Source organism: Neopsephotus bourkii, unplaced genomic scaffold (genome assembly GCF_033783945.1).
Source record: "Neopsephotus bourkii isolate Nb327-2 ecotype Australia unplaced genomic scaffold, CSIRO-AGI_Nbou_v1 NB_1423, whole genome shotgun sequence".
NCBI classification, from domain to species: Eukaryota; Metazoa; Chordata; class Aves; order Psittaciformes; family Psittacidae; genus Neopsephotus; species Neopsephotus bourkii.
Genome location: NW_026901900.1, coordinates 3,234,424 through 3,249,087, shown reverse-complemented (window position 1 = coordinate 3,249,087; position 14,664 = coordinate 3,234,424). Strand labels below are relative to the sequence as shown.

The window sequence follows — 14,664 nt, the reverse complement described above, 5'->3', positions numbered from 1 at the left end:
AGAATGGGGATCAGGGCTCCAGTGGGAGCCTAAGGGTCATGGATGGGTCTCTGTCACCAAATCCTCACTGTGGGGCTCATGGTAACGTCCCTGTCTATCCACCCCATATGTGTGGGGCTGGACCCGACTTCACCGCATGTGAGGGTAACTCTAGGGGACCGAGTGGCCCGCAAGGCGGGTTATTCCCAGATGATTCCCGGTTTTCCAGCCCTGTAGCCCACATCTCTGTGTTGCTGTGATGGTTTAGTGAGAGGCTCCAGCTGCTGCGTCAGCAGCTTCACCAGCGCGCAGTGCCGAGCTGGGAGAGGCAGGAGCTGCTCTGAGGGACAGGGGCAGGATGCAGCCCATGGGTGAGGAGCATCCCCCGAGGATCCCCACAGCATTCCCTAAGGGTACCCTGAGCATCCCTATAGAAACCCCTAAGCATCCCCTCAGCATCATCTTAACACCCCCTGAGCATCCCCTGAGTAACTCATGAGCATCCCCTGAGCATCCAGGCACCAGCACATTGCCATGACCCAAGGGTCCATCCTACGGCCATGCCACCTCTGTCCCCTCCTGGGGATGGGGACAGTGGGAGTGTGGAGCATGGCACAGGATGGCACCGGGATGCATTGGGTGGGAGAGACACCCCCTTCCTTTGCCGAGTACTGTGCCTCCTTTGCCGGGTACCCGGAGCAGGGATGGTGCCGTAGCTCCCACCATGGTGTTGGAGCACTGGTGGCTGCTGTAGTCATCTCTTGGCTTCCTGTTTCGGGGTCCCCATGTTGGCCATAGGGTCTCCATGTTGGCCAAGGTGCCCCCAAGCTCTGGTTGGCAATGGGGGGTCGTTGCCTTCCCTGTGCACCTCTTGGCACCCTGGCAACCCTCTGTGGTTGCAACTGCTGCACCAATCCCAGCTTGAGCTTCCTGGTCCTTTTGGGTTACCGGATAGCCACTGGAATTCCTTAGGCCTGGAATTCAGTGGGGATTTTTGGTTGCGTTCTGGTGACTCACGCTTGATATTCCTGGGTGTTTCGTTGGAGTGTGAACGTCCCTTGTCCGGAAGCATCCCAAACTCACCAGCACCAACCAGCACCTCACGGAGCTGAAGCAATAGGGATAATGACTGGGAATGCTGGGTCGGGATGTGTCATGGAGCCCCTGGCACCAGGGTGGCCGCACAGTGACACTGGGACAAGGGACCCCTTTGGTGCCACTGTGGAGCCGTGGGGTATGGAGAGGGGCTGGGGAGTGGTAGGAGCTGATGATGACCCTCCCATTGCATCCCACTGCATCCCATCACATCCCATTGCATCCTGTCACCTCCCACTACATCCTATTGCATCCCATCACATCCCACTACATCCTATTGCATCCCATCATGTCCCATTGCATCCCGCTGATCCAACTACATCTCACTGCATCCCTTTGAATCCCAGTGCATCCATGGCATTCCACTGCATTCCACCACATACAATCGCATCCCACTGCCTTCCCACTGCATTCCATAGCATCCCTTTGAATCCCATTGCATCCCATTGCATCCCAACACATCCCAACACATCCCGTCACATGCAATGCATCCTATCGCATCCCACTACATCTCACTGCATTGGATTGCATTCACTGTATCCCATCGCATCCCACGAGACCCATGGCATTCCATCACATAGCACTGCATCCAACCACGTTCAGTAGCATCCCACTGCATCCCATTGCATCCCACCACATCCAGTAGCATCCCACTGCATCCCATTGAATCCCATCACATCCCCACGCATCCCACTGAATCCACTGCATCCCACTGCATTACATTGCATCCCATTGCATCCTATTACATCCTATTGTATCCCACTGCATTCCATTGCATCCCATCACATCCCACTGCATCCCGCTGCATCCAGCTGCATCTCACTGCATACATTGAATCCCACTACAACCCACTGGATCCAGTTGCATCCAAACACATCCCTTTTCATCCAACTACATCCTGCTGGATCCCACTGCATCCCGTCACATTCCACAGTGTCCCACTGCATCCCACCACACCCATTGCATCCCACCACATCCCAAGCATCCCATTCGCATCCCACTGCATCCCATTGCACTGGAGCCTCCCTGCTCACACTGCAGCCTCCTTACAGCGATGCCACCCTCAGGGACACCCCTGTCCCTGCTACCAGCACCCAGGGCACCCAATATCCCTGACACTGGCACTCAGGGGCCCCTGTGTCCCTGCACACTCTGGGGTCCCCATGTCCCCACTGCCAGCACCTGGGTGTCCCCGTGTCCCCGCACAGCCAGGAGTCCCCATGGACCCACCACTGGCACCCAAGCATCCCATGGCTCTGCTGCTGGCACCTGCAGGTCCCAGATTCCCCATCACAGCACCCAGAGCACCCCACATCTCCATCTGCATCACCTAGAGCACCGCAATGTCCACATCACCAGCACCCAGAACATCCCATGTCCCCACTGCTATTACCCAGAGCACCCCATGTCCCCACCACCAGCACCAAAAGCACCCGATATCCCCAGCACCCAGAGCACTAAATACCTCCACTACCAGTATTCAGAGCACCCCATGTCCCCATCACCAGCATCCAGAATGCACAATATCCCCAGCACCCAGAGCACCCCATATCCCCATCACCAAGAGCACCCAATATCTCCACCACCAGTACTCAGAGCACACCATGTCCCTGTCACCAGGGCACCCCATGTCCCCATTACCAGCATCCATACCCAGTATCCCCATCCCCAGCACCCAGAGTACCCCATGTCCCAGCTGCCAGCACCCAGAGCACCCCATATCCCCATCACCAAGAGCACCCAATATCTCCACCACCAGTACTCAGAGCACACCATGTCCCTGTCACCAGGGCACCCCATGTCCCCATCACCAGCATCCAGAATGCACAATATCCCCAGCACCCAGAGCTCCCCATGTCCCAGCTGCCAGCACCCAGAGCACCCAGTATCTCCACTATCAGCACTCAGAGCACCCCATGGCCTCATCACCAGCACCCAGGACACCCAATACGCTATCTCCATCACCCAGAGCGCTCCATGCGCCCACACATGATGTCCCATGTCCCCACCACACTGCCAGGGTCACCTCCATCCCATCCCCTTCCCACCCCCCTGTGCTACCACCTGATTCATTCCCAGCTCTCTCCTCCCTCCTTTCACAGCAAATTCCCATTTCCCAGCTGTAACCCATGGGATAATGACCCTGGGCACCCCCTTTGCACCTTTGTTTTGGGGGGGCGGGGGAGGGGAACACACGACACCAGCCCTTAGCTGGGTGATGCCAGGGGTCCCTTTGGGTACCAATGTGGGTACCAGTTCCCAGCATCACTTCCTCCCTGTTTGGGAACGCTCTGTGGGGAAGCATTCCAATCCATACAGCACACCCCCCCCCCTTTTGGCAGGGATGTGGGGGGTTCCCAGCATCCACACCCCACCGCACCCCCATTTTAACCCCTCGGGGACAACGGCAGGTACAAAGAGTGAACAATATTTATTAAAATACAAAAATACACTTGGTTTTTGGACGGATTTGTCGTGGTTTTTCCTCAGTTCAGGATACAATCCCATCATTCCGGCCTTTATATAGATATAGATATAGATATAACCTCTGTTTAACCCCCCCTCCCCACGCAGCCCCCCCTCACCCCCCCACCCCATTATTTAATTCCCATCTGATAATTCATTTTAAAGCTAAAATAAGAAATTAAAGTTAATTCCAATAGTCAAGCGGCCGGGGGGGGCCCCATTGCCGTGACCCCCCCCAAAACACCCCCCCCAGCCCTTCAGGACCCCCACGAGGCACTTGCCGTCCCCGCTGGGACCCCCCCAGTAGCCACCTCCGATGCTGGTGGCCACCCCCCTATTAGCCACATTGAGTCCCCCCCCGACCCCCCCAAGCCCTTAATTCCTCCTGGATCCCCCCCTTCATTCCATAAGCAGCCCATGGGGGGGGTCCCCAATCTCAACCCCCCCCCCAGTCAAGGAAGGGGTTTTGGGGGGGGTCCCCTAAAATGAGGCCAAAATCGTGTTGTGGGAGGTGTCTACAATCATACGTCAGGTCTCCCAATGGGGGCCCCCCCCGGCCCCCCCAGGAGCTTTAGCCCTGTGCCGATGCCAGTGCCGGTGGCCTTATACTGGTGCAATGGGGTGAATTGGGGGGGGCACCCATCAGATACCCCCCCCATGCACCCACACACTTGAACTGGGGGGTGGGGAGCCCCCTTTTTGGGGTCATTTTTTGCTTTAATACATTGCAGGCAGCCAAACCCCCCCCGAAAATGCCCACCACCCCCAAAATACCCCAACCCCCCTCAGATACCCCACCTCCCCCCCCAGATTCCTTTTATTGCATGTGGAAGATTTTGGCACGACCTCCAACCACCATCCCAGCACATGGGGGGGGGGGGTGTGTGTCCTGCTGCATCCAACCCCCTTTTTTCATCCCCAACACCCCCATTCCAAGCCCGATCCCACCCCAGTGGCCTCCTGTCCCCCACTTCTCCCTGGATAACGGGAATTCTTTACTCTCCCTTTTCTCTTGGAGTTAGAAACTGTGATTTGGGGGGGGGGGGGCGTGATTTTAATATCTGCTGCTCTTCTCAGCCCATGGATTTCGGATAGAAGCATGTACAAGAAAAGAAAAGTCTCTCCCCCAGCTCTGTACAAGAGTCACCTTCTAGATTTGGGGGGTTCTTCTTTTGGGGGGGGTCTTTTGGGGGAGTCTTTTGGGGGGGGGGTTTGTGCATCCTATTGCGTTTGTGATGGGGGAGGAGGAGGAGGAAAAAGGGGAGGGGTGGGAGGAAGCTCAACCCAAAAAAGCCCCAAAGAACTAAAAAGTCATATCTGGGTCTCCTGGACTTTGTCCTTGGGGTGGGTTTGGATGATGTAGGGTTCCATAAGGGTGCTCCCGGGGGGGTGCAAGGAGTTGGCCAAGTTGTTCTCGGTCCAGTGGGCCCCGTGCGGTGCTTTGTAGGTGTTGTAGTTCATGTGGTCATGAACAGCGGGCAGCACCACGGCCCCCTCACCTGCAACGCCAGCGGTGGTGGTGGTGGTCACCGTGGTGGCGGTGGTGGCGGCCGGGATGTCCTCGTCTACCTGGATGATCTCCACGGTGCGCGCGGCCGACACGGTGCTGCGCTGCTGGTGCCGCTTGCGGAGCTTGTAGAAGACGATGAGCATGGCCGCAGCCAAGAGCGTCACCGCCACGAAGCAGCCGATGATGATCTTGGTGGTCTTCATCACCTCGTCCAAGCTGGTCTGCGTCTTGTCGCCCGCCTCGGCGGTGGGGATGGCGACCTGCTTGGGCGGGCGCGTGGTCTGCACCAGGACGGTGGTGGTGGTGGTGTACGCTGGTTGGTAACCCGTCGACGTGGTGGGGACGGGCTTGGTGAACTTAGGGGAGATGTCCTCCGGGGAGATCTCGGTGGTCTCCACCGTGACGGTGGTGAAGAAGCTGTAGTTGGAGGTGTTGAGCTCGGCCGTGCTCACGTTGAGGTAGGCCGAGGCGTTGGAGTTCCCCGCCACGTTGGTCACCATGCAGGTGTAAACCCCGGTGTCCGTCAGCAGGACGTGGGAGAAGTTCAAGGTGCCGTCATTGAGGACAGAGATGCGCGGGTGGTTGGACGCGTGGCTCAGCACCGTCCCGTTAGGCAGCAACCACCTAACCGAGGACATGGAAGGAGTTCGGCACTTGAGCTCGGCCACCCGCCCCTCGGAGATGTTGAGGTCCATGGGCGCGTCCATGATGAAGGGCGCCGAGCACTGGAAGGAGGTTTGGTCCACCTCCACCAGGAAGCGGCCCCTCATGTGGAGCGGGGCATGGCAGCGCCCGCAGCACGTCGAGTTGGTGGGGATGTACTCCCTCAACCACCACGACAGCCAGAGGATGTCGCAGTCGCAGTCCCAAGGGTTGTGGTGGAGGTGAAGCTCCACCAGGTACCGCAGAGGGGCGAAGAGGTCGTGGGGCAGGGAGGAGAGGTTGTTGTGGGCCAGGTTAAGCTCCACCAGCGCCGTCAGGTCGTCGAAGGCGTTGCGCTCGATCAGGTTGATCTGCGAGTTCATAATCCAGAGCTTTTTGAGGGACTTGAGCCCGTGGAAGGAGCCCGGTTTGATCTCGGGGAAGTTATTGCCCGACATCTCCAGCTCCTCCAGCCCCACCAAGGGCGTCAGGTTGGGCATGTCCTTGATGTTGCACATCCCCAGGTTGAGGTACTTGAGGTTGTACAAGCCCTCGAAAGCCCCCTCGGAGATGTACTCCAGCTTCTTGAGCTCGCCCAGGTCCAGGCGCATGAGGGAGGGCACCCGGTTGAAGGCGTACGAGGGGATGCTCTCGATGGGGTTGTTCCTCAACCACAGCTCCCTCAGCTTGGACAGGTACTCGAAGGCCCCGCTGGGGATGACGGTCAACCAGTTGTCAAAGAGCTCCAAGGTGTTGAGACTGGCCAACCCGTTGAAAGCCCCAACCTCGATCTGCCGGATGGCGTTCCTGCCCAGCTGCAGGACCTCCAGGTGATGCAGGTGGCGGAACGTGTCCGCCTGGATCATCTGGATGTTGTTCTCCATCAGGTTGAGGTACCGGGTGTTGGAGGGGATGCCGGGGGGCACCTCGGCCAAGCCGCGCCGGGTGCACACCACTTTGCTCAACTGGTTACTGCAGGAGCAAACCGAGGGGCAAGCGGGGGCTCCGGGGGAGGCGGCAGCGGTGGCAACGGCCACGTAGAGGATCCAGGCGTGCACCGTCAAGTAGGAGACGAGGGCAGCTCTCCAGGCGCGGCAGCGGCGGTGGCGGTGGTGGTGGTGGTGGTGATGGTGCACAGTTACCTGCCACAAGAGCTTCATGGTGTGGCACGTTCATCATTCACCATCGTCTGGGGATGGCGGCGTCCTAAGGAAGAAGTGGCTCAGGGCCCCCCCCTGCTCCCGGCCCGGCTGGATGGATGGATGGATGGATGGATGGGGGGGGGGGGGGGGGGAAGAGAAAAACGGGTGAAAAACGCGGGTTTAGCCCCAAAAAGGGTCTAAAAATGCTGCGTGAGGGGCGGGGGGGGCCCTGGCGAGCCCCCTCCCAGCCCGACCTACCTGGGCAAAGGGGATCCGGGACGGGGAGGGGGGGACACAAAATGGCTCCTGGAGGCTGGGGGGGGGGCGGCCCGGCTAAGCGGGGGCCCGGCACCCCCCCGGCGCGGCCCGCGCCCCGCACCCGCCGCCCCGGAGCCTGGCCCGCGGCCCCCGGGGGCCCGGCATGGGGACGGGAATGGGAACGGGGAGGGGGGTGAGAACGGGGGGGAAACGGGGGAGACGGGGAGAGGAAGCAAGGGGGACTGGGGAGGGAAGGGGGATCAGGAATGGAGTGGGGAATGGGGAGAGGAATGAAAATAGGGGAGAGGAGAAAAGCAGAATGAAATGGGAAAATGAGAATGGGAAAGGGGGGAAATGGAAAATGAAAATGGAAAACGAAAAGAAAAATATAAAAATAATAAGAAGAAAAAATAAAAACAGAAATAAAAAATAGAAATTAAATAAAAAAATAAAAATATAAATATAAAAATTTAAAGGAAAAATAAAGACTAAAAGAAAAATAAACTAAAACATGAAATAATAAAGATAAAAAACAGCAAAAGAAAAAGAAAAATAGAAATACAGAAAAATGAAAGAAAAGGTTAAAAATAAAAAATTTAAAAAAGGAAAGGAAAATAAGGAATAAAACTGGGAAAAGGAACGATTAAAACAAAAAGAGAAATAGAAAAAATAATAAAAATAAAATCTAAAATAAGGAATAAAAATAAAATTAAATAAAAATGAAATGAAATAAAAATAAAGAACGAGATAAAAATGAAAATCAAACCAAGCCAAAGGATTCGAACACAATAAAAATAAAGGCTTAAAATAAAGGCTAAAAATAAAGAATAAAAATAGAACTCGGACCAAAGCTCAAACTAAAATAAGCCCCGAGCGATCCAAATGGGGGAGAAAAAGGGATTAAAAATGACGATAAACGCTCAGGCCGGTACAAAACCGGAGGCTCCGGTCGCTGCCGGCCCCCGGCGGAGGGGCAGGAGCGCGGTCACCGGCGGCGGGGGGGGGGGGTCGCTCCGGGATGGGGGGTGCGGAGGGGGGGGCTTCTGTCGCGGGTGCTTTGCGGCGTCTCCGGCTGGGGGGTCCCGTTCCTGTTGTTCCCGTTCCGGTTCCCGTCGCGGTTCCTTCCCGCATCCGCGATTAGCGGCCGCTGGCTCCCGTTCTCCCGGGCGGGGCGGCGGCGGCGGCGGCCCCGGGGCCGGCGGGCATCGTGCTCCGGTGCTGGCGACTGCGGGGCCCGGTGCGGGGCTCGGGGCCGGGTTCGGTGCCGGGCTCGATGCGGGGCTCGGTGCGGTGCCCGGTGCGATGCCCGGTGCCGGTATCGGTGCGGGGCCCGGTGCCGGGTTCAGTGCCGGTCTCGGTGCCGGGATCGATGCCGGGATCGGTGCGGGACTCGGTGCGGTGCCCGGTGCGGAACTGGGTGCGGGGCTCGGTGCAGAGCTCAGTGCCGGGCTCGGTGCGGGTCTTGATACCGGTGTCGGTGCCGGGCTCGGTGCGGGGCTCGGTGCGGGGCTCGGTGCGGGCGGGAGCCGCGCAGGCGGCTGGCTCATCCTTTTGTCCTTCAACGGCAACGCGGCTGCTGACGCATCGCGCCGGGAGCCCGGGAGCGGCGGGGGATGCTCCGCAAGCACCGATGGACGACACCCCCCCCTTACCCCGCACCTACCGGGACACCCCCCCTCCCACCACCCCCCACCCCCCCACAACGTTCCGGAGGGGGCCCCGACCGGCCCCGGTGCAGCGGGTGGGAGCTATTTTCCACTCTGGATGGAGGATGATGCGGGATGATGGGCTGCCTCCTCCCTCCTCCTCCTGCCCACCCAACCGAGCCCGGTAGCCCTGACCCCCCCGGACACGAGGACCGATGGATGGATGCACGGAGCCGGCAGCTTTAAGGTGATGGGAGGGTGGGGGAGACATGGACACGCGGCTCCATCCGTAGCAAACCCCCACCCCCCAATCCCCCCTCGATCCCTGACACACACACCCCCTGCCATCCCTGGACCCTCCTTTTCCACCGGGCTCAAGGCTGAGACCAGATGCAAGCCGGGACACCGATGGAGGGGACAATAAATGGGGGAGAGGGGGGGAACGGCTCTGCCATGGGCACGATGCTGCGGTGATGGGCATGTGGGAACCGATGAAGGGGGGGGGGGGAGTTGTTCGACACTGCTTTGACCGTCCTCCCCCAGGCACTGTGGGGTGGGTGATTAGCGCCGGGCGGTTAATGAACCTTTAGGGCCCACAGGGTCCCATGGGTGCTGCAAGGTGGGGGCAGTCTGAGGTGCTGGGGGGGGGGTGCTGCCCACCCCCCCTCCAGGCTGCCAGTGAGGGAGATGATGGGGGTATCCCAGAAGTGGGGCTCAGAACCCATTGGGACCCACCTGGGATTGGGGCTGAGACCTCCCAGAGCAGGGATGGGACCCTCCGGCAGTGCAGGCAGGAGCTGCTCCATGCATTTGGGCACCTGTGGGTGATCTCCAAGGGGCTTTATGTAGGTCCAGGTGCGGCCCCTGGCCCAGACCTCATGAGGGGACATTTGTAGGGTGGGAGGCAGGAGAGGGGTCACCCACTGGGGTGCTGGGCATGGCTGGGTCTGGGTGCTTCAGCTGCAGCATGTCCTGCCTGCATCTCTTGCCTGCATCTCCTGTCTGTATGGCATCTCCTGCCTGCACAGCATCTCCTGCCTGCACAGCATCTCCTGCCTGCATCTCCTGCTTTTATCCTCTACCTGTACAGCATCTCCTGCCTGCACGGCATCTACTGCCTACACAGCATCTCCTGCCTTTATCCTCTGCCTCTACAGCATCTCCTGCCTGCATTTCCTGCCTTCATCCTCTGCCTTCACAGCATCTCCTGCCTGTGTGTGTCTCCTGCCTGCCCACCCCTGAAGCACTGGGGGGCTGTAGGCCCCCAGGTTTAATGCAGGTGCTCTGGTGCACAGGGGCCACTCCAGTTTGCACTCACTGGCTTTGCACACTCCAGTTTCGTCTCTGGTTTGTGCACTCCCTTTTACACACTGGTTCGCTCTCTGGGTTGCACCCCAGTTTGCTCACTGGTTTGCACCTCCACTGTGCCAGGGGGGCCGGGTGGGCTCCTGGCCCTTTCCCTGGTGCAGAGCCACAGGACCAGGAGATGGCACAGGCACAAGAGCCACCATGGCCCTTGGTCACGCCTTCGATCCTGGGTTCTGCCCAGCACTCCCAGTGCTCCCAATGCTACCTGATGTTCCCAGTGCTCCCAGTGCTGCCCAACGCTACCCGGTGCTCCCAGTGCTACCAAGTGCTCCCCAGTGCTCCCAGTGCTGCCCAGCACAGGCAGGGAGCTCCAGACACAGAGGCTGGGTTGTTCCTACCCTCAGCTGGGTGCCTAGGAACACATCTGGGTACTCTGATGGAGCACATCTGTGCTGGTGGAGCACATCTGGGTGCCGGTGGATCGGAGCTGCGTGCCCAGGAGCAGAGCTGGCTGCTGATGGAGCCAGTCTGGGTGCTCATGAATCACACCCGGGTGCTGATGGCTTGGAGCTGGGTGCCATGGATCAGATGCGGGTGCTCATGGCGCACATCTGGAGCTTGTGTGTCATGGATCAGACATGGGTGCTGATGGCGGGTGGCTTTTGGCCAGCACGTGCCAAGCCCCATTGTATCCATCCATTGCTTCACTGACGCGGGCTGGAGGCTCCGTGATGAAGAGGAGCACGTGCGGGTGAAGGCCGGTGGGGACGGGCGGTGGCTGGGTCGCGGCCGGCGCTGAGGGTGCCTCTTGTCCTCCCACAGGTGGAGGTGGAGGTGGAGAGCATGGACAAGGCCGGGAACTTCATCGGGTGGCTGCACACGGAGGGGCTGAACCTGTCGGTGGCGCTGGTGGAGCACGCGCTCTCCAAGGTGCACTTCACCGCCGAGCGCAGCCCCTACTACAAGGCGCTGCTGGCAGCGGAGGAGGCCGCCAAGCAGAAGAAGGAGAAGGTGAGCGTGGGGCTGTCACCAACACCGGGGGGGTCCCCAGGCCAAGGGACCTTCCTACCCCAAGGGCTGCCCCCAGCCCAAGAGGAGATGTCCCCACCTTAAGGGACATGCCAAGAGATGTCTCCGTGCCAAAGGACATTCCCATCCCAAGGGATGTCTCCACCCCAAGGGATGTCCTGTTGTCGAGATGTCCCCATGACAAGAGGTGTCCCCACCCCAAGAGATGTCCCCAACCCATGGAACATTCCCACCCCGGTGGATGTCCCCATGCCACTAGATGACACCATGCCAAAGGATGTCCGCACCACAAGGGACGTTCCCACCCCAAGGGTTGTGCTCACCCCAAGGAATGTCCCCATGCCAAAGGATGTCCCTACCCCAAGAGATGTCCTCACCCCATGGCTAAGAGTTTTCCTCACCCCAAGGGATGTCCCCACACCAAGAGATGCCCCAACCCTAAGGGATGTCCCCCTCCAGGAGTTGTCCTCACCCCAGGTAATGTCTGTACCCCAAGAGATGTCCCCTACCCCATGAGACATCCTTACCCCAAGCGATGTCCCCATGCCAGGTGTTGTCCCCACTACCGGCACACAGGATCCTGGGTGCCACCACATCCATCATCCCCTTGCCAGTGGCATCAACCATGCCCATGGTGTCCCCATTGCCAGGTGTGGTCCCACTACGAGGAGGCGCCGGTGGAGGAGGTGGTGCCGGTGCTGGAGGAGAAGGAGCGCACGGCCAACTACAAACCCGTGTTCGTGACGGAGATCACGGACGACCTCCACTTCTACGTGCAGGACGTGGAGACGGGTACGGGTCCCCATCACCCCCTGCAGTGCCCAAACGTGCCCCTAACCTTGAACCTCGGTCCTGCGCTGAGGCTTCCACCTCTCAGCCCTGGGTCACAACCTTGATCCCCACCACCAGGGCCCAGAGGTGGCCCCAGGCCCTCAACCTGGGCCCCACTTGACATGGTTGGGGTGAGGGGCTCACCCCTATCCCCCAGCCCTGGGGGTGGGCAGTGTGGGTCTGGATGAGGTCCCCAACCCACAGGTGCCCAACTGGAGAAGCTGATGGAGAACATGCGCACGGAGGTGGGCAACCACCCACCGGTGGAGGGCTCCTACGCCCCCCGGCGGGGTGACTTCTGCATCGCCAAGTTTGTGGATGGAGAATGGTGAGGAGAGGTCCTGGTCCCCCCAGTTCCAGTGTGGGGTGTGATTGCCCCACGCCGAGGGGTGGTTGTGGGGTGGCTCCATCCCCATCCCATCCCCATCCCATCCAGGTACCGGGCCCGGGTGGAGAAGGTGGAGTCTGCTGCCAAGGTCCACATCTTCTACATTGACTATGGCAATGTGAGTGCTCGGTGTGATGGGGGCTGTGGGTGGGGGGCACCCTGGAGCGACAACTGGGGTACGCCAGCTCCAGATGTGTTGGAGGCGGGCTGGCTGTGACCCTCAGCCTGGCTGAAGGTGTCCAGCACCCTTGGGTGACTTCCTAACCCTGCCATCAGGGTACCCAGCACCCTGGATGCTCTTCTAACCCCAGCAATGGGGATCCCATCACTGATGTCCAGCACCCTCGGGTGCCCTCCCAACCCTGGCACTGGGATCCCATTACAGGGTGTCTAGTATCCTTGGGTGTTTTTCCAGCACTGGAACCAGAGTACCCAGCACCCTTGGGTGCCCTCCCAACCACACCCCTGAATGCCCATCAGGAGGTGGCCAGCACCTTTGGGTGGCATCCTAACCCTGGCACTGGGGATACCATCATGGGGAGCCCAGCACCTTGGGTGCCTTACCAAAACCATGTCTGGGGGCCCATCATGGAGTGCCCAGCACACTTGGGTGCCCTCCCAATCCCACCCCTTGATGCCCATCGTGAGATGCCCATCACCCTTGGCTGCTCTCCCAACCCCAACACTGGGGATCCCATCACCGGGTACCCATCACCCTCAAGTAGTGTCCCAACTCCAACACCGGGGACCCCATCGCTGTGCCCCAGCACCCATGGGTGCCCCATTCCCTCCTGTCCCCCCGCAGAAGGAGACACTGCCCGCCACCCGCTTGGCCGCGCTTCCCCCCGCCTTCAGCACCCGCGTGCTCCCAGCACAAGCCACCGAGTACAAGTTCGCCTTCATCCAGGTGCCCCAGGACGTGAGTTTGGGGGGGTCTGGGCGGTGCTGATGGGCTCCAGGTCCCAGGTGGCACCCCAGGGCCTGATGCCCGATGCCCCACAGGATGACGCCCGGGCAGACGCAGTGGACAGCGTGGTCAGGGACATCCAGAACACCCAGTGCCTGCTCAACGTGGAGCACCTGGGGCCCGGCTGTCCCCACGTCACCCTCCAGTTCGCCGACTCCAAGAGCGACGTGGGGCTGGGGCTGGTCAAGGAGGGGCTGGTCATGGTCGAGGTGCGCAAGGAGAAGCAGTTCCAGAAAGTGGTAGGTGATGGAGGGCTCGAGGAGGGTCCCCACCACGGCCATGGGTGGTCAGAAAGCTTTAGGGGACACCAAACTCTGCCAAGGAGGGGATGTGGGTTCACCCCCTGGTCCTGTGTCCCCACAGATCACTGAGTACCTGAACGCACAGGAGACGGCCAAAAGCGCCCGGGTGAGTTAGGGGGTGGGAGGGGGGTCTTGCGTTGGGGTGCTGAGGTGTTGCCCCCCAACTCAAGGGGAGATGTTGGATGTTGTACCAGTTCCTTTGGTGTGTGTTACCCTCACCTCCAGAAGATGCTGGATGTGGTGCTACTCTTTCTTTGATGTGATGCTTGATGTGGTACCCATATCCCTGGTAGATCCTGGATGTGGTACCCCCATCTCCACGGATGTGCTGGATGTGGTACTCCCATTTCCAGGGACATGCTGAATGCAGCCTCCCATCTCTGGGGTGATCCTGGATGTGGTACCCACATCTCAAAGGAGATCCTGAATGTGGTACCCCCATTTCCGAGGAGATGCTGGATGTGGTACTCCCATCTCCAGGGATGCGATAGGGTGTAGCCCCCTTCTCCGGGCTCCTCTGGATGTGGTACCCACAACCTTAGAGAGATGCTGGCTGCAGCCGCCCCATCTCCAGGCTGATCCTGGATGTGGTACCCCATCTCCAAGGAGATGCTGGATGCAGACCCCATCTCTGCAGTGATGCTGGATGTGGTACACCCATCTCCAGGGGTTCCTCTGGCCATGGTCCCATCCCATCCCCTCTCTTGCAGCTCAACCTCTGGCGCTACGGAGATTTCCGCGCAGACGACGCAGATGAGTTCGGCTACAGCCGCTGAGGGATGCTCCAGGGGGGCTGCAGCCCCCCAGCACCCCCATACCAATGTGCCCCTTCCATCCACCCACCGCTCCATCACCCCTCCATCACCCTTCCATCCATCCATCCATCCATCCATCCTCTTGTCCCATCCCATCGCTCCGGGGGCCGGGGCAGCCAAGGTGGTGGCCGCAGCTCCATGCCCTGGGAATGTCGGGATTGGGGATGTGCCCAGCCCCCCCCTTCTCCCGTCTTGGGCCCCACAACAGCTGAACGTGACCCCTCTGTCCTGCCCCCCCCGGCCTGTATTTAAAGCTTCAGAGGCCAAATAAACGTAGTCAAGCGTC

The 14,664-nt window shown here is 59.7% G+C and overlaps 2 protein-coding genes across 2 annotated transcripts in view; one reads left to right on the top strand and one right to left on the bottom strand.

Annotated features, from left to right (window-relative positions):
* SND1 (staphylococcal nuclease and tudor domain containing 1) overlaps positions 1-14,664 on the top strand; it is a 99,129-nt gene extending 84,465 nt beyond the window's left edge. The window contains exons 17-24 of the mRNA XM_061368105.1: positions 10,869-11,057; positions 11,726-11,867; positions 12,111-12,234; positions 12,343-12,412; positions 13,100-13,213; positions 13,297-13,500; positions 13,625-13,669; positions 14,274-14,664. Of these exons, the coding sequence (XP_061224089.1) occupies positions 10,869-11,057; positions 11,726-11,867; positions 12,111-12,234; positions 12,343-12,412; positions 13,100-13,213; positions 13,297-13,500; positions 13,625-13,669; positions 14,274-14,339 (954 nt within the window). The 3' untranslated portion in view covers positions 14,340-14,664. The remainder of the gene's footprint in view (positions 1-10,868; positions 11,058-11,725; positions 11,868-12,110; positions 12,235-12,342; positions 12,413-13,099; positions 13,214-13,296; positions 13,501-13,624; positions 13,670-14,273) is intronic.
* On the bottom strand, positions 4,422-6,959 carry LRRC4 (leucine rich repeat containing 4). The gene has a single exon (XM_061368088.1). It carries the CDS (start codon positions 6,850-6,852, stop codon positions 4,852-4,854), a length of 2,001 nt encoding a protein of 666 aa, XP_061224072.1. The 5' UTR covers positions 6,853-6,959; the 3' UTR covers positions 4,422-4,851.